Below are 24,394 nucleotides of genomic sequence, written 5' to 3'. Positions count from 1 at the left end.
AGAAAGGAAAAAAAACAACTTTTAAATGTTATTAATTTTGAGGGACGTTTGATTTTTTGTTGTTGTTTTTTGTTTTTGTATTCTTGTGTATTGTTCATTGGGCATAGTAGTGTATAGTTCATATTGTTATGTTTTAGTGTGTTGTTTGGATTGGTATGTATTTTTTTTAAAATTTTATGTTGTTAGAGTGTATAAACGCGAGCGTGTGTAATATATGTATGTATTAAATACACACATATTTATGAAATATATTTAATAAATACATACGTATTTCTACATAAATATTAATTATGTGCAAATATATGTGTATCTATGCATGTCAGGTATCTATGTATGTCATTTAGTAGAAAGTAAGTTATTAGATTCAAAATCTCTCATTTTGAATCTAATAACTTACTTTCTGACCATCAATATGGATTTTCTCGTTCTGCAGCTGATTTGCTAGCAGTAATAACAGATAGGTTTTATCGTGCATTAAATAAAGGTGGAGAGGTTAAGGCCATTGCTCTTGATATTTCTAAAGATTTTGATAAAGTTTGGCATGCTGGTCTTCTTCATAAGCTTTCTTCTTACTGTGTATCTGGCAACATCTTTAAGATAATTTAATCCTGCCTTTTTAATTGTAGTATAAAAGTTGTCCTAGATGGACAGCACTCTTTTTCTTATTCTGTAACTTCAGGGGTTCTTCAAGGTTCCACCTTTGGCCCTAAACTCTTTTTAATTTACGTTAACGATCTTACAGATATTCTCACATCTAAGGTGGCATTGTTTGCTGATGATACTACTATTTATGCTTGTCATGATAAGAAGCCAACACTCTCTGATTGCTTGGAGGGGGCATATGAGCTTGAAAAGAATCTCACTTCTGCTACAGCATGCTCACAGTGGCTAGTGAACTTCAATTCAGATAAGACTTAATATTTTTCAGCCAATCCTTATCGCAATATTTAGATCTTTCTATATTTACAAACGATGATGTACTCGATGAGTCATCCACTCTTCATCTTCTAGGATTAACTCTTACATCCAATCTTTCTTGGAAACCATATATCAAATCTGTTGCAAAATTAGCATCTGCTAAGGTTGCATCTTTAATATTTATCATATTTTTGTTATTATTTTTTTAATTTTAAATATTTATTGTAATCACAACTATTATTATTTTTAACTTTAGCATTATCATTCCTATTTTATTATTTTCAATTTAAATAACTGTTTATGTCCTTGTTAGTTGTTAGGTTTTATTAGTCAACTGTTTGTAACTAACTTATATGTATATTAAACTATCGTGTTTATAGAAACAAGTGACTTATTATTTTGATTATCATTGTGATTCTTATGTTTATTACTATAAATATTATTTTTATTATTAAAATTACTATTCTTATAATTATTACTAATTATATATATAAAGATCTATATTTTTGGTGCTTACTTAAGATTAGCAGAATTACTATTTGTAAATATCCACAAAATTACTTTTCAGAATATATATGATTGATTGATTAAATAACAGTTTTTTTATTAAAAGTTTACAAAAAAAAAAAAAAATTAAACTACTAATTTAGCATCAAAATGTTTTCAGAATATTCTTAAATATCCTTTATTAGATTTTTAAAATGTTCAATTTTGAATAGAAACATAAAGCAAAATATAAATACCTCGTCAACCAAATACCTTCTGCATTAGTTGTCAAGTTTGATTATTTTAAGGCTCTTTTGTCTTTTCTTCACTTTAGAGTAGCAGTAAAAAAATTTTATATATAAATCACAAGGATTTAAAATTTTTTACTACTACTGAAAGTCCTATATTAACTTATAGTTTGGTGGCAATTTATTATTGTTAAGTTATTTTTGGCAATTAAAAATAATTAATATGGTCAATAAAAATAATGAACATGACAATTAAAAACCATTATTAGGGTAACTTGAAACAATTAACATCCACATAATTTATTTTACATATATATTTTACTTATTTCCAAAAAATTATTTTTGAAACCACATTCATGATTTTAGAATCCACGTACTAAAGAAGTCTCAAATTTAAAATAATGATAATAAAATTAAAATAAAATTATAAATTGTAATCATAAATATTGGCTTAACTCAATTTTTATTTTAAATTACACCATGCTTTCAAACCCTGAACTTTAATATTCTATGATCAATATTTGAACAAATAAGTGAGGGAAAAGAAGAGCTTTTAGTATCCCATATAATGGAATAGTACTCAATCTTACTTGTTGGTGGTCGACTGTATCGCGCAGTTTGCAGGATTTTTTTTCCGGTGAACAAAAACTCAGTCTTGTCAGCATTCAACTTTATACAATTTGCATTAGTGTATGTATAAAAAGATCACAAGGTTATTTAGGTTTATTTTTTATATACAGTGGTAATAGAGTATTGAAATGGAAATGGATGTTATTGGACTTAAAGAGGTTATTAGTGTAAATGCTAATAACAGAAAGATAGTTTGGCCTCCACTTTCACAAAACTTTACATGATCTATTTACAGGGAGTTATATAGATCATAATTCCAATATGAATTTTTTTAAATATATTAGAAAATTATAATGCATGTCTTTCTTTTGATTCATTTACAGCTAATCTGGTTCAACCTAGAAATCATGGGCCAACAGATTTTAGAATATGTGGTCAAGTTTTTCATCATGTAGGTAATTTTAGACCAGATCAAGATATCACCCCAACATATAGTCCACTGTATATATATGACCATTTGCAGCAGTGTATAATGCAACAATATGGCAATGATCTTTGTTTACACGATTTAATGTTTTATTTTTAAATTATAGTTAGTGAAGTAAGCCCATTTGCTTTTGAATTTAAAAACATGGCTGAATTAGAAGATGAAGAAATTCATAAAGCAGCTATAGAAGATCGCTCAGTCTCAGTTGTAAAAATGCTTTTACTTAAAGGGCAGGATAGATGTCATTATAATCTGCCTTCATATAATAAAGTTGCAGTTGTATTTGTTGGTGAAGATGGTGCTCCACCTGTTTCCAGAGAAACTTTTGTTTACCCAAGAGGTCATTCTCTAAAAATAATATTGAATATGTCAGCCAAATTAGATCCGATGGTTTATAAACTTTTTTTCCAAGAGGAGATGCCTCTTGGAAAAAAAGTTAGAAATCATGTTTCATTTTTTTATATTACCTCTTAGCCAAGCGGTATAATTAGCAGAGGTGTGACAGCAGGTGGATAGCTGGACAGAGGTATTACTGTTGTAATACCTCTGTCCTAGTTCTGTTGTCATAATTATCTAAGTTCTGTTGTCATAATCTAAGTTCTGTTGTCATAATTATATAGAAAACACATGTATATTATTATTTTTTATAATACGAAAAGTGAATATACAAATATGTTATACTATTTGCTAACACTCTTCGTAACTGTCGTAATGTACTTTGTTGTAATGTTTTGTGCTGATAGACAGATTGGCTTACCTTTTCCTTAGTGCCTATCATTAAAATTGATTATAAGTAGTTTCATTGATCCTGTTGCCAAAACATTTTTATAATAGAGTAATTTTTTTTAAATCTATTATTATTTTTTTTTAATAATAATTTTCCGCTATTATGGAGTTACATAATTTTTTTAAACATGTTAAATCTTTTTAGTCTCTTTAGTTTTTAGAAATAAATATTTTCAATTATTATAATATGGTTTTCTTTATAATAGGCTGTGCTAGACCTCAGTCCTGTAGATAGCGGCTGTTATAACTGATTTTGAAAAATGTGTTCATTACAAAAGTTGTCTTTTAAGTTAATTGTTTTCTAAGAAAATTGACAAATATAGTGTTTTATTTTTTTTGTTTTTTTTGTTTTACTAAATATTTAACTATATATAATTTTACATTATAAATACACTTGTTTTTAAGATATATAAATTTAAGAATCTCTGTTTTATGGATTTGCAAATTAATATTTAACAAAATAGGGTTAATTTTTAATACAAAATTTAATATGTAATCTTAGTACTAAATGTAATTTAAGGTCAATTTAGTCAAAAAAGTCAAAGTTTAAGAGTCTATTTTTAGTCTATTTTAGTACCAAGTAAAATAAATTTAAAAAAATTAATTTATAAATAATACTTGGTGACAAAAAAATTTAAATAACTTTAATGTTATTATTTTATGTTATTAAATTAAGTTAAAGCTAATCAGTAAAAATAAATAACATAACATAATTTTTTTTTTTTATAATTTATTCCGTCATTTTCATAATAAATTATTTACAAAACATTTTGAGTTACGATATGACCGGAGCAGGCAGAAGACAAAAGTCTTGTCATCTGTAACATAACATAATAAGTATCACAAAAAATAACATAAAAAACAAAATAACAAAATAAACTTAAATATTTTAATTGTTAAAAACACATAAATAACATAAATAACAAAAAGTAAAAATAAATAACATAACATAATAAGTAACACAATTATTAAACTTGAATTCAAAATCTTATATTTCAATCATATAAAGTTGCTTAAAATTCAATAAGCAGCTGTGATTTAGTGGTTTGAACTCTCGCTTCATGGTCTGTGGTTCAATGCTGGCCATATATGCAACATTGTTAAGGATGAAGTTATGAACTTCATGGTTAAATGCTATTTCTGGGGTGCTCTGTGATAAGATTGCAAGGACTGCTTGGAACATCTAAATAATTTAAAAAAATGCTTCTGTAGAAATGACTGAGGAAAAAGTCTACATTTTACACAAACTTTGATTTTATGACCACAACACAAAGAAAATTTGTTTCATTGACACAGAACAAGAAAACTTAGATTTCCTAGAATTGTGAGTGTACTGTAAATCACTTTCACAAAGTTGCCATCAAATGATCGGGGTGATCGTATTTTCATTACTGTATTTGATAATGATGTTCAAAGTCAAATATGTATGAAAATGGTCACTTTGCTCCTTTTAGTAAGCTCATATGTTCTTCTTGAATTTTTTAGATGAACCTCAAGGATTTATACTTCTAGTGACATTTTGCACCCCATTTTGTTATATTTCTTCATGAGCATTTGAATTAACTCTGCATAGTTTTCACCCAAGTGATTTCTCAAGAAGTAAACAACTGCAACAAAATCTTCCTTACATTGCACTTGCCAACAGAGAACTCTGTCTGTTGTGGCCAATCTGTTCTGTGTTAGTGCACCTTAGTGTTGTGGTTGTCCAAAAGCAAACAATGAAATTTTGTGAAACCACCTTAAAGACTCATTAAGAAAATCACTCGATCTCAAGTAATTATAATTCAAAGCAGTTGGCATCATCTTGACATAGATGCAGCCCTTTTTAAGATTTACAGAATGAGCCATTAGAATGGACAGGTAGTTGTTCTATTGTAAAGCAATATAAATTTAAAACACCAGGATGAACTTCCTATAAAAAGGCACAATTCGTTAGGATTACATATGGTACCATTAGCCACAAAACAACTAGCTATTTTTGTTCTGTGGTCATCCTTACTGAGCTCATCTTTCTGAGTTGTTTGTTGGAAGACGTTTGGCAGCGCTTTCTACAATGTTTGAACCTTGATATCAAAAGCTCGGCATTCAACTTGGTAAGACCTAGGTCTCTGATTACATCGTTAGCGTCTTTCTAGTTTTTCTTTTTTTTCAATATCTTCACTTCCAACAAGGCTGCAAGTAAACACTATTAGAGTTGGAAGTTACTGAAAAAGAAAAGATGAAGTTTATAGAGAAAGATAATGATTAACAGACAACTTAAAAGGTTGCAAATTATATGAATCAGGAAAACAAGATAAAAAAAGCGAATTCAAAAGAACTGACATTCCTGGAAAAAAACTAGGAAAATAAATTTTTACACCTTGTCTAAAACCTCTTTATAGAGCTTAACACTTCTTACTCTGGATTCTATTCTCTATCTCTATAAATCTCAAATCCGGCCTTGTATGGAATACTGTTGCCATATCAGGGGCGAATCTTCTAATGATGGTCTCTTTAAAGAGCTAGCGTCTCTTGTGCCATGTACTAAAATTCATTCTCATGTTACTCGTTATTCAATTAAGTCTCATCCTTTTTCTGTGACTGTTCCTAAGTGCTCCAAAAACTCTTATTCCTCTAGCTTTTTTCTCAAACATCAGTTCTTTGGAATCTGCTTCCTTCATCTTGCTTTCCTGATTCATATAATTTGCAGTCTTTTGAGCCATCTGTCAATCCTTATCTTGCTCTGCAATTTTCATCTTTTCTCTTCCAGTAACTTCCAACTCTTACAGTGGTTGCTTGCAGCCTTGTTGGAAGCAAAGATGTTAAAAAAAAGAAAAGAGAAAGGGCATCATTGGAAGATCCGCCCTAAATATAGCAACAGTATTCCATACAAGGACGGATTTGAGATTTATAGAGATGAAGAATAGAATCTTGAGTAAGAAAGTGGCGAGCACAATAAAGGAATGCAACCTTAGCAGATGCTAATTTTGCAATGGATTTAATATATATGATTTCCAAAAAAAATTGGGAGTAAGAGTTAATCTTGGAAGATGATGGGTAGATGACTCATCAAGTACATTACTGTTCATAAATATAGGAAGATTTTTGCGATAACGATTAGCTGAAATAAACTTTTATCTGAGGTAATGTTCACCAGCCACTGAGAGCCCCATGCTCTAGAAGAAGTGAGATCTTTTTCAAGCTCAAATGCCCCCTCCATGCAATCAGAGAGTGATAGCTTCTTATTAAGACAAGAATAAATGGTAGTATCATCATCGAACACCTTAGATGAGAGTATTTCTGGAAGATTGTAAATGTAAATTAAAAAGAGTATAGGGCAAAGGATAGAATCTTAAGGAACCCTGAAGTTACAGGATACGAAGAGTGCTGTCCATCGGGGATAACTTTTATACTAGAGGGATGAGGGACTTTTATTCTAGAAGGATCAGAACAATTTTTATACTTTTACAACCTTTATACTTATCATAGCTTTACACTTTTATACTCTAGTTAAAGTAATATGGTATATATTATTTTGTTAATATAGTTAAAGTAATATGATATATATTTATTTGGAGTCACCTGGTGTTTTTTTATCACAGAAATACAGAAATAATGTTTTAGTGGAAGAGCTGATATTTTTTATTTGTTTAGCAAAAGGAACTAACACACTTTAACCCAATTAAAAAACAAAACACAAATTTGTTACATAATCTTATCACTAAATAATTAATCCAATTGTAATAAATTGAAATTAATTTTAAAAAATTGTAAATTAAATAGCAAATTAAAATAAATTGTAACAATTAAAATAATATAAACCTTGTGCCTGGGATAATTATTAAAACACATGCAGCATTCACATTCCAAAAATTGTATACAATCATTATAGTAACCATCGGTTTTGACAGCCTCTAGGCAGTCTTCCACCTCATATTTTCCTAAATTTATTAACTTCAAACACATTTCAGCTCTACCCCAACTAATCTTTGGATATTCTCCAAGAATCATTCGACATTTTACCTGGAAAATTAAAAAACAACAACTTATTTTTAGTAAAAATAAATAACATGTTCATCTGTATAATAAATACACACACATATATGTGTATGTATATATATGTGTATATATATATGTGTGTGTGTGTGTGTGTGTGTGTGTGTGTGTGTGTGTGTGTGTGTGTGTGTGTGTGTGTGTGTGTGTGTGTGTGTGTATATATATATATATATATATATATATATATATATGTTTGTAAATATATACATACACATATATATACATACACATATATGTGTATGTATATATATATGTGTGTGTGTGTATATACATATATATATATATATATATATATATATATATATATATATATATATATATATATATATATATATATATATATATATATATATATATATATATGTTTGTAAATCAGCTTAAAGGGGACATATATGTATAAAAAATCCATCCTAAAACAGACCGTTTCGTAAAGCGGATAATTTACTGTCCACTTTGCGTTTTGTAACTAAATTTCAGCAAAGTTACTTAGTTTGAGTTATTAAAAATTAGACTTTGTTTTAAAATTTTTTATAAAGTAAATATAATTAAAAAAAAGCGATTGGTTGATGGATCTCATCAAATTTTTCACTAAACTAATATTGTTACTATTATTGTTATTATTAGTTTAAGTTATAATTATATATAACATTTAAGTTATTAAGAACCTTAAATTTCGTTTATTAGTTTTTTTATTCATAATTTCATTTTTTCATAAATGTCCGCTTTAAGTTAATTTTTTAAACAATTTCGCTAAACGGACATCAGATTTTTTTTTTCATCATTGTAAATAATCTGCTGGTTAGGGAGTGAACACTTTATTATAACAACTAAATAATAAATTTATTAAAAATTTTTAGCAAGTTATGTTGAGTTTGGCATAAGTTGAATAGTGTCCGCTTTAGGTGGACTTTTTTATGACTGTCCGCATTAGGTTGAAATAGTGTTATATATATATATATATATATATATATATATATATATATATATATATATATATATATATATATATATGTATATGTATATATATGTGTATATATATATGTATGTATATATATGTGTATATATATATATATATATATATATATATATATATATATATATATATATATATATATATATATATATATATATATATATATATACATATATATATATATACACACACACAACAACTCGTAAAAATATATATTGAAAACAAAAAAAATGAGACATCATCTTGAATATTAGGATCTGCTAGTTTTTCAAAAAACACTTTAGGGGTTTTCTTCAACAATTCCCTTATTTCGTTTCCATTGATGTTTTTACAAAGTTCTTCAGCTCTCATTTGTTCACCTAAATAAAACTTTTATATGTTTGCATTTTTAAATATTCAAGTAAATATTTGTATTTTTAACAATTTAAGTAAATATTGTAAACAATACCTATAAAATAATAAATGAAATAACTTTTAAAGATTTCAGAGAATCTGAAAGGCTTGAATGTGATGTAAATAAGTGTACCTAAAAAGCATTCTGAGAAGACTTTACATTGACCTAACTTTTAATTTAAATCACCTTATTGTGTCTCAAATATATTTTTATTATCCATAAATTTTTATTGTGATTTGGCTCTGATAATTATATGTTAAAAGTGTTAAATATGTGTTATAGGGTAATAGGGTCATTTCGGATAAAGCGAGCCATTAAAACTAAAATCAGTGTGTATTAATAACTATGTGAGATATCTTAATACTTCTTGTACTAGAAAACTCTATAACAGATACCTAAACTATGATATAATGTAAAGTGAGCCACACTAATATAAAGTGAGCCAAGTAAACTATATATGATACATAGGAAAGGCTCGCTTTATATTAACAAATTTATAAAGTGAGCCACCATTATTGGTAAAGCGAGCCAATAGCTTATATGATTATTCTAAAGTGAGCCATTTAGCTTTTATTTCAGACAAAAATTTACAAAATTGGAAGTATTATTACAAATAATATTTACTATATTAATATTAACTTTATTATCTATGATATAGTAAACTGGTATTAAAAGTTTGCAAACATTAACCTCAAATGCATACAATGCAAAAAATTTAAAGAACAAAAGCAATATAAAAATGTCAGCGACTAGTCTAATAAAAATAATACTGCTAAAGCTGCAGATAAATGATGCAGTACAAAATGCAAAATATCAAGTCTTAACTAAAGTTAATTTACTTAGTTGTTGTTTGAACACAATCAGCACATAGTTGTCCACGCACGGTTATTTCGATACAGCTCTCATGTAACCAATCACGGCACGCGTCACACTCAATCCATTCATCATCAATGAGAGGATCAGTTGCTTCACCATATGCAAACCCACAATATTTGCAAATGTCCTCTTCTTTTTGTTTCTTTTCTTTTTTGGATTCTTTCTCTTTCTTTATAACCTTCTGTTTAACAGTTTTCTTCTGTTTCTTTTCTTTGCTGGTCTCTTTCTCTTTAGCTGCTTTTTTTGTTATTGGTTTGGTTCTTTCTTGAATAAATGCTACATTTTCTTCTGATGTCAATTCATAAGATGGTGGTTTCTTATGTGGCCAACTGCTTTGTGGTCGATCTCTGTGTGGCACTGGCATCAAGTTTTCGAAAGACACATCGAGGTCTGCTTGTTCAATTGACACAATTGCATTTTCATCAGTGGTAGGTAAACAAGTACTACCAGCAATATCAGTACTGACATGTTGCTCATGCTGCTTATCTAGGCGAGTATTAGAATTAGATGCATTAATATTATCTTTATTAGCTGCTCGGACAATTTTTGTTTTCCTTGAGATTTTTGGCTTCTTCGGGCCATGATCGGTTGATAACGTACCATTCTGTAAAAATATCATAAAAAATTCCAATAAATTAACCATTCATGTGGGTCAAAAAGCAAAAAAATTTATAATATTTTTTACATTTATTTATTATTGCAATTTTTGGAAAAGTGAGCCAATGGCTCGGTTTACCTGAATGCCCTTGGCTCAGTTTATCTAACAGTTATGCAAAACCGAGCCAGGTTGAAAATTCGATTAAAAAACTTCATCGCTCAAATACATATCAACACTGTATTTTTTGAAATAGTTTCTCATATTACTAATATTACAATCATATTTACTATAAATAGTGTCAAATATGAAATACTCACTTTTCTTAATTGAAGCTAAACAAAATATAAGGTCTTAAAGCGAAAAAACGTTTTGTTACTACTCGAATGATTATAATTATACCACCGCGAAAATAATTGCTTAGCAACTGTTTTTAAAATATTTATTAGACTTTAAAATGAATAACTAATATTAAATAAATTGTTATAAATCGAAAGCATAATTTGATTTCGTAAAATTGCAATATTTAGGCGACCGGCTCGCTTTATCCGATGGCTCGCTTTATCCGAAATGACCCTAGATGTTCTAATAGTTATGTAACTTTGCAAAAAATTTTAATAACATTTTATTCACAAAAAAACAACATTTAATTCAAAAGATTAATAATTAAAAAATCAAGTTAAGGTTGATTGCAGTTTCAATAATGTTTAAAACACACTTAATCTCCTTGCCAAAAATTAAAACAACATCAACATAAAGATCATGATTACATGAGCCCATACAAGGTAATGCTACCCCAAATTTTAATTCCAGTCACAATTGGAACATGGCAGCTAATATAATTATATTTTCATAATATTTTTCTGTTGTTATTCTTATTATCAAAACAAACTGTTAATTATATCATCAAAATATCAGACCTAAAACAGAAAATGAACAACAAATGAGAACAAGAACTAAAAACTAAAAGAATTCAAAACACTCAGGGAAAATAAAAATTATTTGTTGTAATGAAAAGGATTTAAAACATTACGATCAACAACAATTGATCACATCAAAAACTTAAAAATAAAATGGTTTAGTTTTTTGTTTAGTAGTTATTCTAAAACAAACTAATCCTAGTTCTGAATGTTCTTGAAAAACCAATAAAAGGAACGCTCTTGGTTAAAACCAGTGTTTAAAAGCAAATAAACATAAAAAAACAAAAATAAAATTTAAACTTAATATATAATAAAATATATAGTAAAATAAAGAAATGTAAAAAACAAAATAAAACCTTCAGAGATAAACAAAACATTATGAATTTCAAGTTCAGTAACTGAAAACTTTGACTTGAGATCTAAAATCTAACCATTAAGAAAAAATTATTTAAATTAGACAATGTGTTTATGTTTGTGTGTATTTTTAACTTTTAAACCCCTTAATAAATCAGTGTTTTTAAGAAGACGTGTGTGGTTGCACACCTATTCTGACTTCGCATGATAAAATTCTTTACTTTAAATTTTTTGGACAAAGAATCTGTTTCGCTTCTTGACTTGAATTAAATATTGTTACTGAAAAAAAACAAGCACCCTAAAAATGAGAAAACAAAAACAGTAAAAATATTACACTACAAATATAAAAAGAACTGCATCTGCACACCATTTTTTTAACTATCGTGTGTAGTTCATGTCACATTTCATTGAATTTGGTCATAAAACAGCATGCTATATACCCAACACCAACCAATTTATTCCTGGGAAGGCTTACTACCTAAAAATTTTTTTAAATTTCCCTTATAATTAAGTTTCAAATGTTTTCTGTGAAAGCTTTGATCTATGAAGTAAAACACTTTGAAATTTAAAAAACTACTACATTATATGCTTGTATTTTTCAGGTTTTTCTTTTTCATTTTCTTATTTTTTATATATCTTTTTTCAATTTATGGCTTCTTGTTTTTTAATTTTTTGTTATTTTAATTTGGTTCTTTCAGCACTTTTAAAATGCACAAATTATCAAAACAAATCAAAGCGCAGCAGCCAAGTTGTCAATACTAAATATAATATGTGTGGTCAGAAAAGGTGTGCAACTCCACACACTCCTCAAAAAGACTGATCAAATTATAAACTAAAAATTATAAGCAAATAATATTATGATAAATTTAATTTTTATAGTTCTACATTGCAACCAACTCTAACATTTCATTCAGAAACATATTAAACAAAACTTGAAAATAAATACCATAATAAAAATCATACTAAAAATGAATAATAAAGAGAAACAAGATTTAAAAACATAGCAGAAAGCTTTTAAAAAATGCTTTTATTAAGATCTTATTTTCAAAACTTTAAACTATTGTTGTAGTAAAAGAAAATTAAGATTTGATTTAATATTCTTAATTCAGTCAATTAAATTCTAGACTAACCAAATAATTATATTGATCAAAAACAATAAAATTTTACATTATTAAAAAAGTACTTTTATGGAATTGTATGTTTCAATAAGCATGATAATTAACCAAATTTGATTAATTTCATTTTATTAATCTTGATAAAAGATTATTAAAGCAGAATAAGGCATAAGCACTAAAGGTGCTTGCCTTATAGTGTGTAAACCTTCTTGCACACTACAAGGCTTGTGATAACTGTGCTGATGTGCAAACAAAGAGCGACCAAACATATCTTAATTTGCAAGCAACAAAGTTCAATAAACAAACTATCTACTGGGAAATTTTAATTACAAGAAAAAAATTAAGAACTAAAAAATTCTAAAAAAAAAATAGTATACAAATAAATCTTAAAACATAAAAAAAAACAAAAAATATTTAAATATCTCATAAAATAATTGTTCAAAAATTAAAAAGTTAATTATAAGTTTTTAACCATAAACCAATTAAAGTAACCGTCTTGAATTGTTATAAACTCTAGAAAGCTATAAGTAATCGTTTTAAAGAAAAAGCTTTGCAGTTTTAATTATCTTAAAAACCATAATGACAGCTAAAAAGACAAAAAACTACTCAGCTGATCTAATTGAAAACTGAAAACACTGATTACCAATAATAAAAAAATACTTATTAAAAATATATTTTTTATCTCTGAATATATCTGCTGAGAGTGATTGCTAACCACAACCATACTTTTTATTCAGGATGACTGAAAACTACAACCATATTTTTTATTGAGGGTGATTGCTAACCACAACTTCACTTATAAACATAAATACAATTGTTTAAATTTAATACTAAATTGTTTAAATTTAATACTATAATACTTTAATATTTAATTTATTAATTCATAAATACTATTGAAAACAAATATCGTTTTCTGATTCCTGATCTTCAAAAATAAACTGGCGTTAACGATGAACTTAATAACATCTTCACTGATGCTAAAATTTAATCACATGAACTTAATCACATCTTCACTGAAGCTAAAATTTAATCATATGAACTTAATAACATATTCACTGAAGCTAAAATTTAATCACATGAACTTAATCACATCTTCACTGAAGCTAGAATTCAATCACATGAACTTATTCACATCTTCACTGAAGCTAAAATTTAATCACATGAACTTAATCACATCTTCACTGAAGCTAAAATTTAATCATATGAACTTAATAACATATTCACTGAAGCTAAAATTTAATCCCATGAACTTAATCACATCTTCACTGAAGCTAGAATTCAATCACATGAACTTATTCACATCTTCACTGAAGCTAAAATTTAATCACATGAACTTAATCACATCTTCACTGAAGCTAAAATTTAATCACATGTACTTAATCACATCTTCACTAAAGCTAAAATTTAATCACATGTATAGTTGAACCGTAACATCTAAAATGAAAACTTTAGTAAAATCAAAATGACTGCTAAATGTGGTAGTGGTGTAGTGGTAGAGTGCTTGCCTCATAAGTGAAAAGTTATGAGTTTGATCCCTACCACATCCCTGGTAGTACTGCACTCAACTTGTTTCTCTGCACAGCGGCTAGTTCGTCAAGGTTCATGTTTCGGAATTATAAAGTTGAAAGATGGTTGTAACCACAACTAAAACAGCCTACTCGACTGTAGTGGCCTGTGTGGCCTTAAGGTAAATTAAAAAATTTTAAGCTTCAATTCAAAATGATTTCTGATAAGAAAAACTTTGCTTATTATATTTTTTAAAGTAATAGGGTTTGTCAAATTAAGAAAAAAGACTAGTGAAAAAATATAATGTTGTCACTTTTAAAATAGTGATACTTTCAAAAACGATTTTATTTTAGTGCAAGCTTGGTAAATTTTGATTTTAATTTCCCTTATTTTGGTTATTAACAATAATGCGCTAGTAGCCATTATTTTTCTTTTAAAAGTAATTATTACTTCATAGTTGGATCAAAAGGAAAGTGCCAGTAAACATATATTTTGTTCATTAAAAATGTCAAAATAAACAAGAAATGCATTATCAATTAAAATGAGCAAACTTGTAGGGAATGGAAAACTTTATACATTTGAGCATCCAACAGCTAGAAATTTGCTAAGATATTTCTAAGAGCAAAATAGTGAGAAAAATATACGGAACTATACTGTAGATCAGCTAGTAACTGATATGTTACCCGCTTTACTTGGTCAATGGTTGAAAGCAAATGTACTTTTTACATATCCTGTTGTAATTCATGAAAAAAACAATTCATAAAAAACTTAAGTGTTTATGGAGTCAGCTGTTGATGTAAGTATTGGATGTGGAAAAAAAGCTGAAAAAGAAATATTTAATTAAAAATTAGACAAGCTTGTTGAAATCTTATTTTGCAAATGTAATCGTTTGTTCAGAATACAAATGTGATTTAAAATGTATAGCAAAAGTTCATATGAAGTGTAAATGTAAGAGAGATGAGAAAATACCAATCTTAGAGCAATTTATCCAGTCTCAGAGGACTGAAATTGGCGGCTATAAAAATTTTTATATCGGTGGTGCTGATAGAGAAGAATCTACAGCGCGCAAAATTAACTGAGTGATTTTGCTGAGAGCTATTTAGTTATTTGATAAATTGCTTCAACAAAAGAATGTGTAGGCAATTTACCAAAATAAGTCCATCTGCAAAGCGCAATAAGTCATGCTTTGAAGATGGGCACTTCATTTTTCTATTTATAGCTATTAACAAATACAGAGTTGGTAAAAAAAAAGTTATTAAATAACTTTTAGAAAGGAGGGAGATATTCTAATAAAAAAAAAAACTATAACAGAAATCATTTCTAAAACCAAATATAATATTTCATAATAAAGACCATTTTTCATTTTATTTCATGAAATTATAAGCAAATAATCTATTAAAAATGCAAAACTTTAGTTTAATTTAAAAAAAGTTGCTGAGGTAAATAGTACTTATGGAGTCAAGTCCTGGCATTTGTCAAGAAGAAAAAGCTGAATTTCAGTTTGTACAAGAATAATTTGTATTGCTTTTTTTTAAAAAGTATATATATTTTGTAATGTTTTTTTTAAAAAAAAAAAAACATACAAAATGTAATTAATCTTTTACAAACTAATAACAATATAATTACAAAAATAAAATCATGTCAAACTAAAGAAATAGAAAAGAATAAAAGAATAAAAAGATAAGCAATATGTATAAAAAATAGTAACAGAAATGATGTCGAATCTTAAACAAAAAAACACTTATCACTTATTTGCATGAAACAATTTTCATTAGCATGGAGATACTTATAGATATAAGACTTTTTATCCCTCTTGTAATGTTTGGATATCTGTGTCATGAGATAGCGAGTAGTTTGGCCTACCTAGGAGTTACATCTTGCACATACGAATTTATAGACCACGAACGATTTGAACTCTAGAGGTATAGGATTTTTAGCAGAACTTGTAGAGCGGCAATATCTTAAAAAAACGGCAGTTTAAAATAAGACAAGGACTCTTTGATTTTTGGTTGTGGTGGAGAATTTGAGTTAACGTTGTTTAAATAGATGTTTGATTAGATGTGTGTGTGTGTATATATATATATATATATATATATATATATATATATATATATATATATATATATATATATATATATATATATATATATATGTAAAAATCATTCCATTGCAACAGAAGATCTAATATAACTTATTCATAATTTAAAGTAACTTAAAAATTCAACTTGCAAAATTTTTTTAGAAAGACATAATAGTTTTAAACAAATTATTATATTTAAATCTATGATGAAAAAAACATTCCTACATAAAAAAAATTAAATTTAACATTATTTATTAATTTACACAAAATACATTTATTTTAAACAATCTCTATAATTACTTTTTTATTTTATTTAAAGCCTTTGCGTAAAATAAATTTTTTAGAAAAGATCAACGATTAAAGTTAATTATAACAAAACAACTTTTTCCTGACCAAGCCTATATATGCGTGTGTGTGTGTGTGTATGCATATATATATACATATATAAATATATATATACATATATAAATATATATATATATATATAAATATATATATATATATATATATATATATATATATATATATATATATATATATATATATATATATATATTTATATATATATGTATATATATAAATATATATATATACATATATATATAAATATATATATGTATATATATATATTTATATATACATATGTATATATATTGCCATGGGTCCAGAAAAACTCAACAATATCTACAGGACAATATGGCTAATTTCTGGCCAAAACGCTTTTGAACACCATCTAGCCCTTAGCTAAATCCTCTATGACTATAGTGTGTGGAGCGTAGTTGAGAGTAAGGGTTGCAAAAAGGCCCACTCAAGTGTCAAGTCACTGAAGTCTTCAATTACCCGTGCTTGGAACTTAATGTCAAGGGACTATATAATAAGCACCTGCCAGTCCTTCTATCCTAGGCTTGAGGCAGTGATCAAAGAAAAGGAGACTTAATTGAATGTTAAGGTGGAAAAATTATTTATCTTCAACTTTTCTTCTATTAATATTCCATGAATATAATTTTTTAGTGCTTTAAAAATTCATTTTGAAAAATATTCTTAAAAATTCGCGACCCGCTGCCGCATTCTGCATATATATATATATATATATATATATATAATATATATATATATATATATATATATATATATATATATATATATATATATATATATGCATACATATATATATATATATATATGCATACATATATATACATATATTTATAAGCATATATATATATATATATATATATATATATACACATTTATATATAATATGTGTGAGTATATATATACATATATATATATATACATATAAAATATACACACACACACACACACACACACACACACATATATATATATATATACACATATAGATCTGTGTATATATATATATATATATATATATATATATATATATATATATATATATATTTATATATATATATACGCACATATACATATATATAACACTAAGACAAACTTATATATGTATATCTACCTAATTTTATATGTATATCTTACCTGTTTTTCTCTTTTTCTTTGAAATGCTACAAATGCAAAACGCATATCAATTTTATAATCATACAAAAACTGATGAGCTTCTTTTTCACTGAGTATTTCATTTTGTTGAGAAAAAGCTTGTTTACTGTATTCCATAAATATATCTGTAAGCTCAGGTAACCTTTTTTTTATCCAAACCCTAACGGAATGCCAATCTTGGTTTTCTACACAATTTAATGCCATTTCGCAATGCTGAACTGAAAATCCTTTATTTTCAGCAACCTATCAAATTAAAACATAGTGTGTGAAAATATTTTAGTAATATTGTATTTTATATACAATATTACTAAAATATTATAATACAAACTTTTGTTTATTATACTTGCGTCTAAATAATTTTACTTTTCTTTTACTTTTTTTTTTTCGCCACTACATAAAGCCTAGAAACCGCTAAATTTGAAGATTTTCTTATTTAGTTGTTTTTTATACTTAAAAAAAAAAGTTGTTTTAAATTTAAATTGATTTTTAACAAAATAAATTTACTACAACCCCCTGAAAACCAAAACCAAGCTTCTAGATCAACAAGGATCATAAACATAACTAATTTATTCAAAAATTTTAAAAGATATTTATTTCCAGACTTCACAAACTAATTGATTTCAAAAAGTTCTTAAAACATTTATTTTATTAAAGTGAACTCAACTGGATGCAATATGGGTGCAATATTTTTCTGAAAATGTGAAAAGCTTGTTCAGATGTAGGTATGTCAACAATAATACATCTGCAAAGATTTTAATGTGATTAAAATCTATGCAGATATTGTGGCTGGTAATGTGATTGAACATTTGACTGATGTAAAAAATAAAGAGCCACCAACAAAACATTTTAGTACAATGAAAATAGTTATGACAATGGTTGTAACGTTATGTTATGAAAATTGTTATGACAATTGTTGTAATATTATGTTATGAAAATGATTATAATGTTATTTTATGACAATGGATTGTTGTGTTTTAGATAATTGTGTAGTTATTCAGTTAAATAGTGAAAAAAGCCATAGATTCCATATGTCCACAGCTAAAAGAATAGACAATGGGTACTTAACCAAATGTTTAGGCATTTAATTAGGGCATCCCATACTTTTCAAAAAACAACTTTTTTTATAACAAAAACTTAGCCCTTGTTATTTTTTTTGCTTAAAAGTATGTAAAATAAAAACCTGTTAAAATAAAGCTGCTATTAATAAGTAATTATTCAAGAATTTATTTATTGCTATATTTTATTGAACTGAAAATTAACTTGAAGCCTAAATACATTTTCATGCAAGCAATAGTTAAGAAGCAATAATTAAAGTTCTATATTTTTTTACATAATATATATATATATATATATATATATATATATATATATATATATATATATATATATATATATATATATATATATATATATATATATATATTTCGCTTTTATATTTTTATCTGTTCTAACCCACAAATGTTATATAGTTGAAGTAAAAGAGATAATTTACAATGAGTGTTATAAAAACTAGAAAAAAGACAAGCACATCAATGTCTGATTTAGTAGGTATACAATTTTTGAGGACTTTATTGCTTTATTTTTAAATTATATAAAATATTTTATTAATATAATAATTTATTAATATAATATTATTTTAATAATATTATGAATATTAAGTCATGAATAATACATTTTCTTGTATAAAATTTGATCAACAATATCATTGACATTGAAAACAATAACGTTACCAAATATTATTTTTCAAATATCTCATATATTTAAAATTAATATTGTTTGTTAGTAATCTTATTTCTTAATATAATAATATCGATATAATGTTAACAATAACTAAAATGGCGTGTGATCGTATGCTGTAACTGACCACGCTTTTAATTTTTTTTCTTTACAACTTAACCACAACAGTTTTGTTTTAACAAGTGCTACAAAAAAAAAATTGTTATGCTATGAATAACTTTTAATTGTTGATCTTTCCTAAAGTTTTTATTTTACGCAAAGGCTTTAAATAAAATAAAAAATTAACTATAGTTTAAAATAAAGTATAACATTTTTTAAATTTTTTTTTATGTAAGCATTTATTTTTTATGATAAATTTAAATGATTGAAACTATTTTTCCATGTCTTTATAAAAATTCTTTTAAAAGATAGTTTAAGTTACTTTAAATTATGAATAAGTTAAATAAATCATCCGTTGCAATGGAATGATTTAACTGCTGTATTTTTTTTTTGTTTCTATTTTTACAAAAAGTTGTTAAAAACGTTTTTTTTTAAATTTGACTAACTATTCAGAGCATAAAATGATTAAAAATTACTATTTTAAACAGACTACTTTTTATTAAAAAATATATATAACACTTTTTAATATTTTAAATAAAATTTGTTATTTCATTAAACAATCATTAGAAGTAATTTGTGAAAGCATTTTTCGTAACTTTGATAAAAACTTTAATAAAAAACTTTAATAAGAACTTTCGTAGCTTTAATAAAAAGATTTCAAAGAAAAATTTTTTTTTTTCTTATATAAGTATTTTATTTTAAACACAATTAAAAATATTAAATTTTACACAATTAAAACAAAAGAAACTTTGAGTTTTATTTTAGTGCTTATATATTTTCTTTTTTGTAAGGAATTGTTTTCTTTTTTCATCATTATTTTTTTAATTTTTTTTCTAGTTTAAGTTTAGCTAGCCAATTTCTGAAATGTTTAAAAAATTATCTAAACATCTAAAAAATCGTTGTCAAAAAATAGAATTTGCATGGTCAGCAATAGTAGTCGATCGCACGCCATTCCTTTCCAAGCATGATAAAGTCTTGTTTTATTTTATGCTCGTCTAACTATGAAAAAAAGAATAAAAATATGTATCTGTATATGAATAAAAAAAATGTATCTTTGAGTTTTAGTTTAGTGCTTATATAATTTCTTTTTTGTAAGGTATTGTTTTCTTTTTCTCATAATTATTTTTTTAATTTTTTTCTCATATAAGTTTAGCTAGCCCATTTCTGAAATGTTTAAAAATTATCTAAACAATTGCTGTCAAAAAATAAAATCATTTGCGTAGTCAGCAATAGTGCTCGATTGCACGCCATTTCTGTCCAAGCATGATAAAGTCTTGTTTTATTTTATGCTTGTCTAACTATGAAAAAAAGAATAAAAAATACATATCTGTTTATTGTTTACCAAAAGATAAAGAAGAACTTAGAATTCAGTGACATTATAATGAAATTTAAAACTGAACAACTACCAGTTCTAAGTTACAGGTGTAATGGTGGCACTGTCTTACAATCAAAAGAATTTTTTCAAGGAACTGGAGTGACATGATGAGGAACATAATAATTATCTAACGATTTAGTTTTTAATATATTTGTATCGATAATATCTTCTAGTTTTTATGAAAATATATTCTAATTTATGACATGAAAAACATTATTTTTCATGTCATTAAGTTAAATGAAACAAAATTTTTATTTCATAAAAATATATATCAAAATAATAACATTAATAACACTGTAATAGCATTCATTGTTATTACGGTATTACTATTATTATTTTTTCATGACTTTTTATTTCCATCTACTTTATGTTGTAACAATGTGACTAATTTTATATTCGTAATAATTTTAGATTTTTTCTTCAAATTAAAAGTGATTCAACATATGCAGCATTTCATATGGGTTCACAGTGTTTATTTCAACACTTTCACAGAACTGAAAAGAGTAATAGACAAATTTTCTATTTTATCTGAAGAAGTTCGTTTTTTAAACAATATTCAAATGACTGAAAAAAAAAGAAGTTTTGCAAGAAGAATTATTTGTGAGAAGTATCACTGTTGGAGAGCCTTTGTACTCACCAGATATTTTTGTTCAAGCCTTTGAGTATATGGCTGAATCTCAAGCATTATACAAGCATTTAAGAAATGATTTTCAACAAGCTAGTGTACAACCTTTAACAAAATTGACCTCAAGAGCAAATAAGCTTAATACTGTTTAATTTCCAAAATATTTCACAGTTTAGAATACAAGCAGTGCTTCATGCAATGGTTGATGAAGTATACACTAAAGCAACTATCAAATTTCATGGTGAAAAAGTCTATGGTCATGCTCAAGATAACCAAAAGAAGCTTGCCAGAACATTCCTTGTTGTTATAGTTAAATTAAGGTAGGGTGCTGCCAATGCCTATTTAATTTTTACTCAGCAAGCTCTTGAGAAAATTTGTATTCACCATGCTTTATTACTACTAAGATTTGATGCAGACTTATGACTGCTCAGTACATCATTTTTGTGATGGATGTCTTCAACTACTAACTGAAGAAGAGAGTGAGATTTTTGACATACTGAATGACTTAGAAGAATCTATGAAACAAGACAACGAAATGGCATGTGTTTTTATTGCTGGATACATTGTTCACAAAACCGAAACAGATAACCTTAAAGAAACTTTTATTTACTATGAAATGTATGGCAGTTACTTGAAAGAACTAGATTGGGGAGGTTTAAAACTTGCAGCTACTATTAACTTTGCAGCTACTATTTTAGGCAAAACACCAATACGAAAAGGTATCTTTCATTATATTATATAGTATTATATGCTATAAAACTCTGAATAATTTTGTTTAAAAAAAAAAAGTTGTTAACTAAAGGTTTCAATCAATTAAATAAATGATGAATTGTTAACAGAGGTTAGAGATTCAATCAACCTAATAAATGGTACTTGTTAACAGAGGGTAGAGATTTGATCGACTAAAATTATAATTAAAAACTATAATTGTAAAAGCTTTTATTGTCTAAATAATAACCATAAAAATCTCTGTGTTAAAATTATTTAAATGGTGTAATCTTTTTTAAATTTATTTAATTACAGTATCATAGTTCTTAAAGTATGATACTGTAATTAAATAAATTTCTATAAAGATCCTGGTAGAAAAATAAAGTAGTGCTTAGCTATAACTATTTAGTATCCTATTCACAAATTTGCTTTAACACCAAAGAAAAGTTTTTTAGTTATAACCATATTTTAACTAAAAATATGTATCAAGCAAATATTGAGGTGTGAATATCTGGGTTTACACTCATGGTTGCCTGACGGTACCAGATGACCAAATTTTGTAAAGGATAACTAAAAATTTTCATTAGATGCAATTAAGTTGCCCCAGTAGGGCAACTATTAATTTTTATCAGCAGTTCAATTTTTTTTTTTAAATTCAAAAAACTCTATAAAAAGCTAAGTAAATATCTAAAATAATAATGAAATTATATGTTAAAAATCACATTACGAAAGTTTGTTTTATGCATTTTTTATTATTATTTTTAAAACAAAAGAAATTTGTACGAGCATTTAAACATATTTAAAAAATACTTCCTAAATAAAAACTATAAAACTTCCTAAAAAAGTTATATATTATTTTTAAGCAAAAATACTATTTTGTTTTTATTTTTTTACAAAATTTTATTTAATGATTTTTTAACTTTAAGAGATAAAGTAATACAACTATATTTGCCAAAAAAAAAATACTTTGATGTATTAAAAAAAAAACTAAGTAGAAATTCATATACTTATAACTACAATTTAAATCATTGTCAAAATTTTACATTCAGGTCATAAATGGAATAATAAAAACTGAAATAAAGAAGTGGACTTTAAATGAATAAATAATGACTGTAAATTGCGCCTGGAAAAGCGTGTTTGTTCTAATTGTGTAATTAAAACTTTCGAAAACTAGTTACTATTGGCCACAAAAGATTTAGTTGAATTAATGCCATAAAAATTACATTTGGCAATTCCGATCCTGCAATCATTGTAAGACCAGACAGCCTGCAATTATTTAGAAACAATTTATTTTACCGTCTAACACCATATTTTAATTCAAACGACCTCTAAAATTTGTTTAAATAGACATTCAGTTCTGATTATTTGGTTTACAATTAAGTTGATTATTAAGTTTACAAATAAGTTAAAGAACTTCAACTAAGTTGTATTGATTACTTTCATTGTTCATCTTGTAATTTATCATGATAGTTATAAGATTAAATTTTATGTTATTATTTATAATAGTTTCATTTATTTAGTATTATGGCATTGGCCTTTTTCACAGCACATTAAAGAAAACTCAAACCTGTTAGTATGGCCAATGCAAGCAGCAATGATAGTCAAAGCCAATATGAAAAAAAAAAAAAAAAAAGAATTCGAACAATTCAAGCATTCTGGTTAAAAGAATATCCTTTGGTTAGGTACCACAAAATATCGGAGTTGAATAAAGAAAAGGCAACAAAGAATATTTAAAGGTTTCTAAAAAAATTAAACAAGGAGTGCTAAATGAATTAAACAAAGAACGCAAAAAAAAAAACAAAAAATAAAAAAATGGTATGACGAACGATGAATTCGAGGATGTCATGATTTGCTTAAACTGCCAGGGGAAGTATTGTAACTCCAAACGATTATTGGAAAATTACACTCCAACAGAAAACGAGTTTAAACAGTTTCAATTTACATTCAGTGCTATATTGTATAGAATTGAGAGACCCA

General features: G+C 26.1%; 1 protein-coding gene across 1 annotated transcript in view; it reads right to left on the bottom strand.

Moving 5' to 3' along the window:
* LOC136092468 (uncharacterized) overlaps window positions 1–24,394 on the bottom strand; it is a 129,179-nt gene that overhangs the window by 53,126 nt on the left and 51,659 nt on the right. The window contains exons 5-8 of the mRNA XM_065820743.1: window positions 17,856–18,116; window positions 11,645–11,714; window positions 8,741–8,862; window positions 7,297–7,497 (exon numbers count right to left, since the gene is read on the bottom strand). Coding sequence (XP_065676815.1) covers window positions 7,297–7,497; window positions 8,741–8,862; window positions 11,645–11,714; window positions 17,856–18,116 — 654 coding nt within the window. The remainder of the gene's footprint in view (window positions 1–7,296; window positions 7,498–8,740; window positions 8,863–11,644; window positions 11,715–17,855; window positions 18,117–24,394) is intronic.

The sequence above is a fragment of the Hydra vulgaris genome, chromosome 15 (assembly GCF_038396675.1).
Source record: "Hydra vulgaris chromosome 15, alternate assembly HydraT2T_AEP".
NCBI lineage: Eukaryota > Metazoa > Cnidaria > Hydrozoa > Anthoathecata > Hydridae > Hydra > Hydra vulgaris.
Note: the sequence above shows the minus strand (reverse complement) of the source record. Positions and strands in the feature narration are given on the sequence as shown.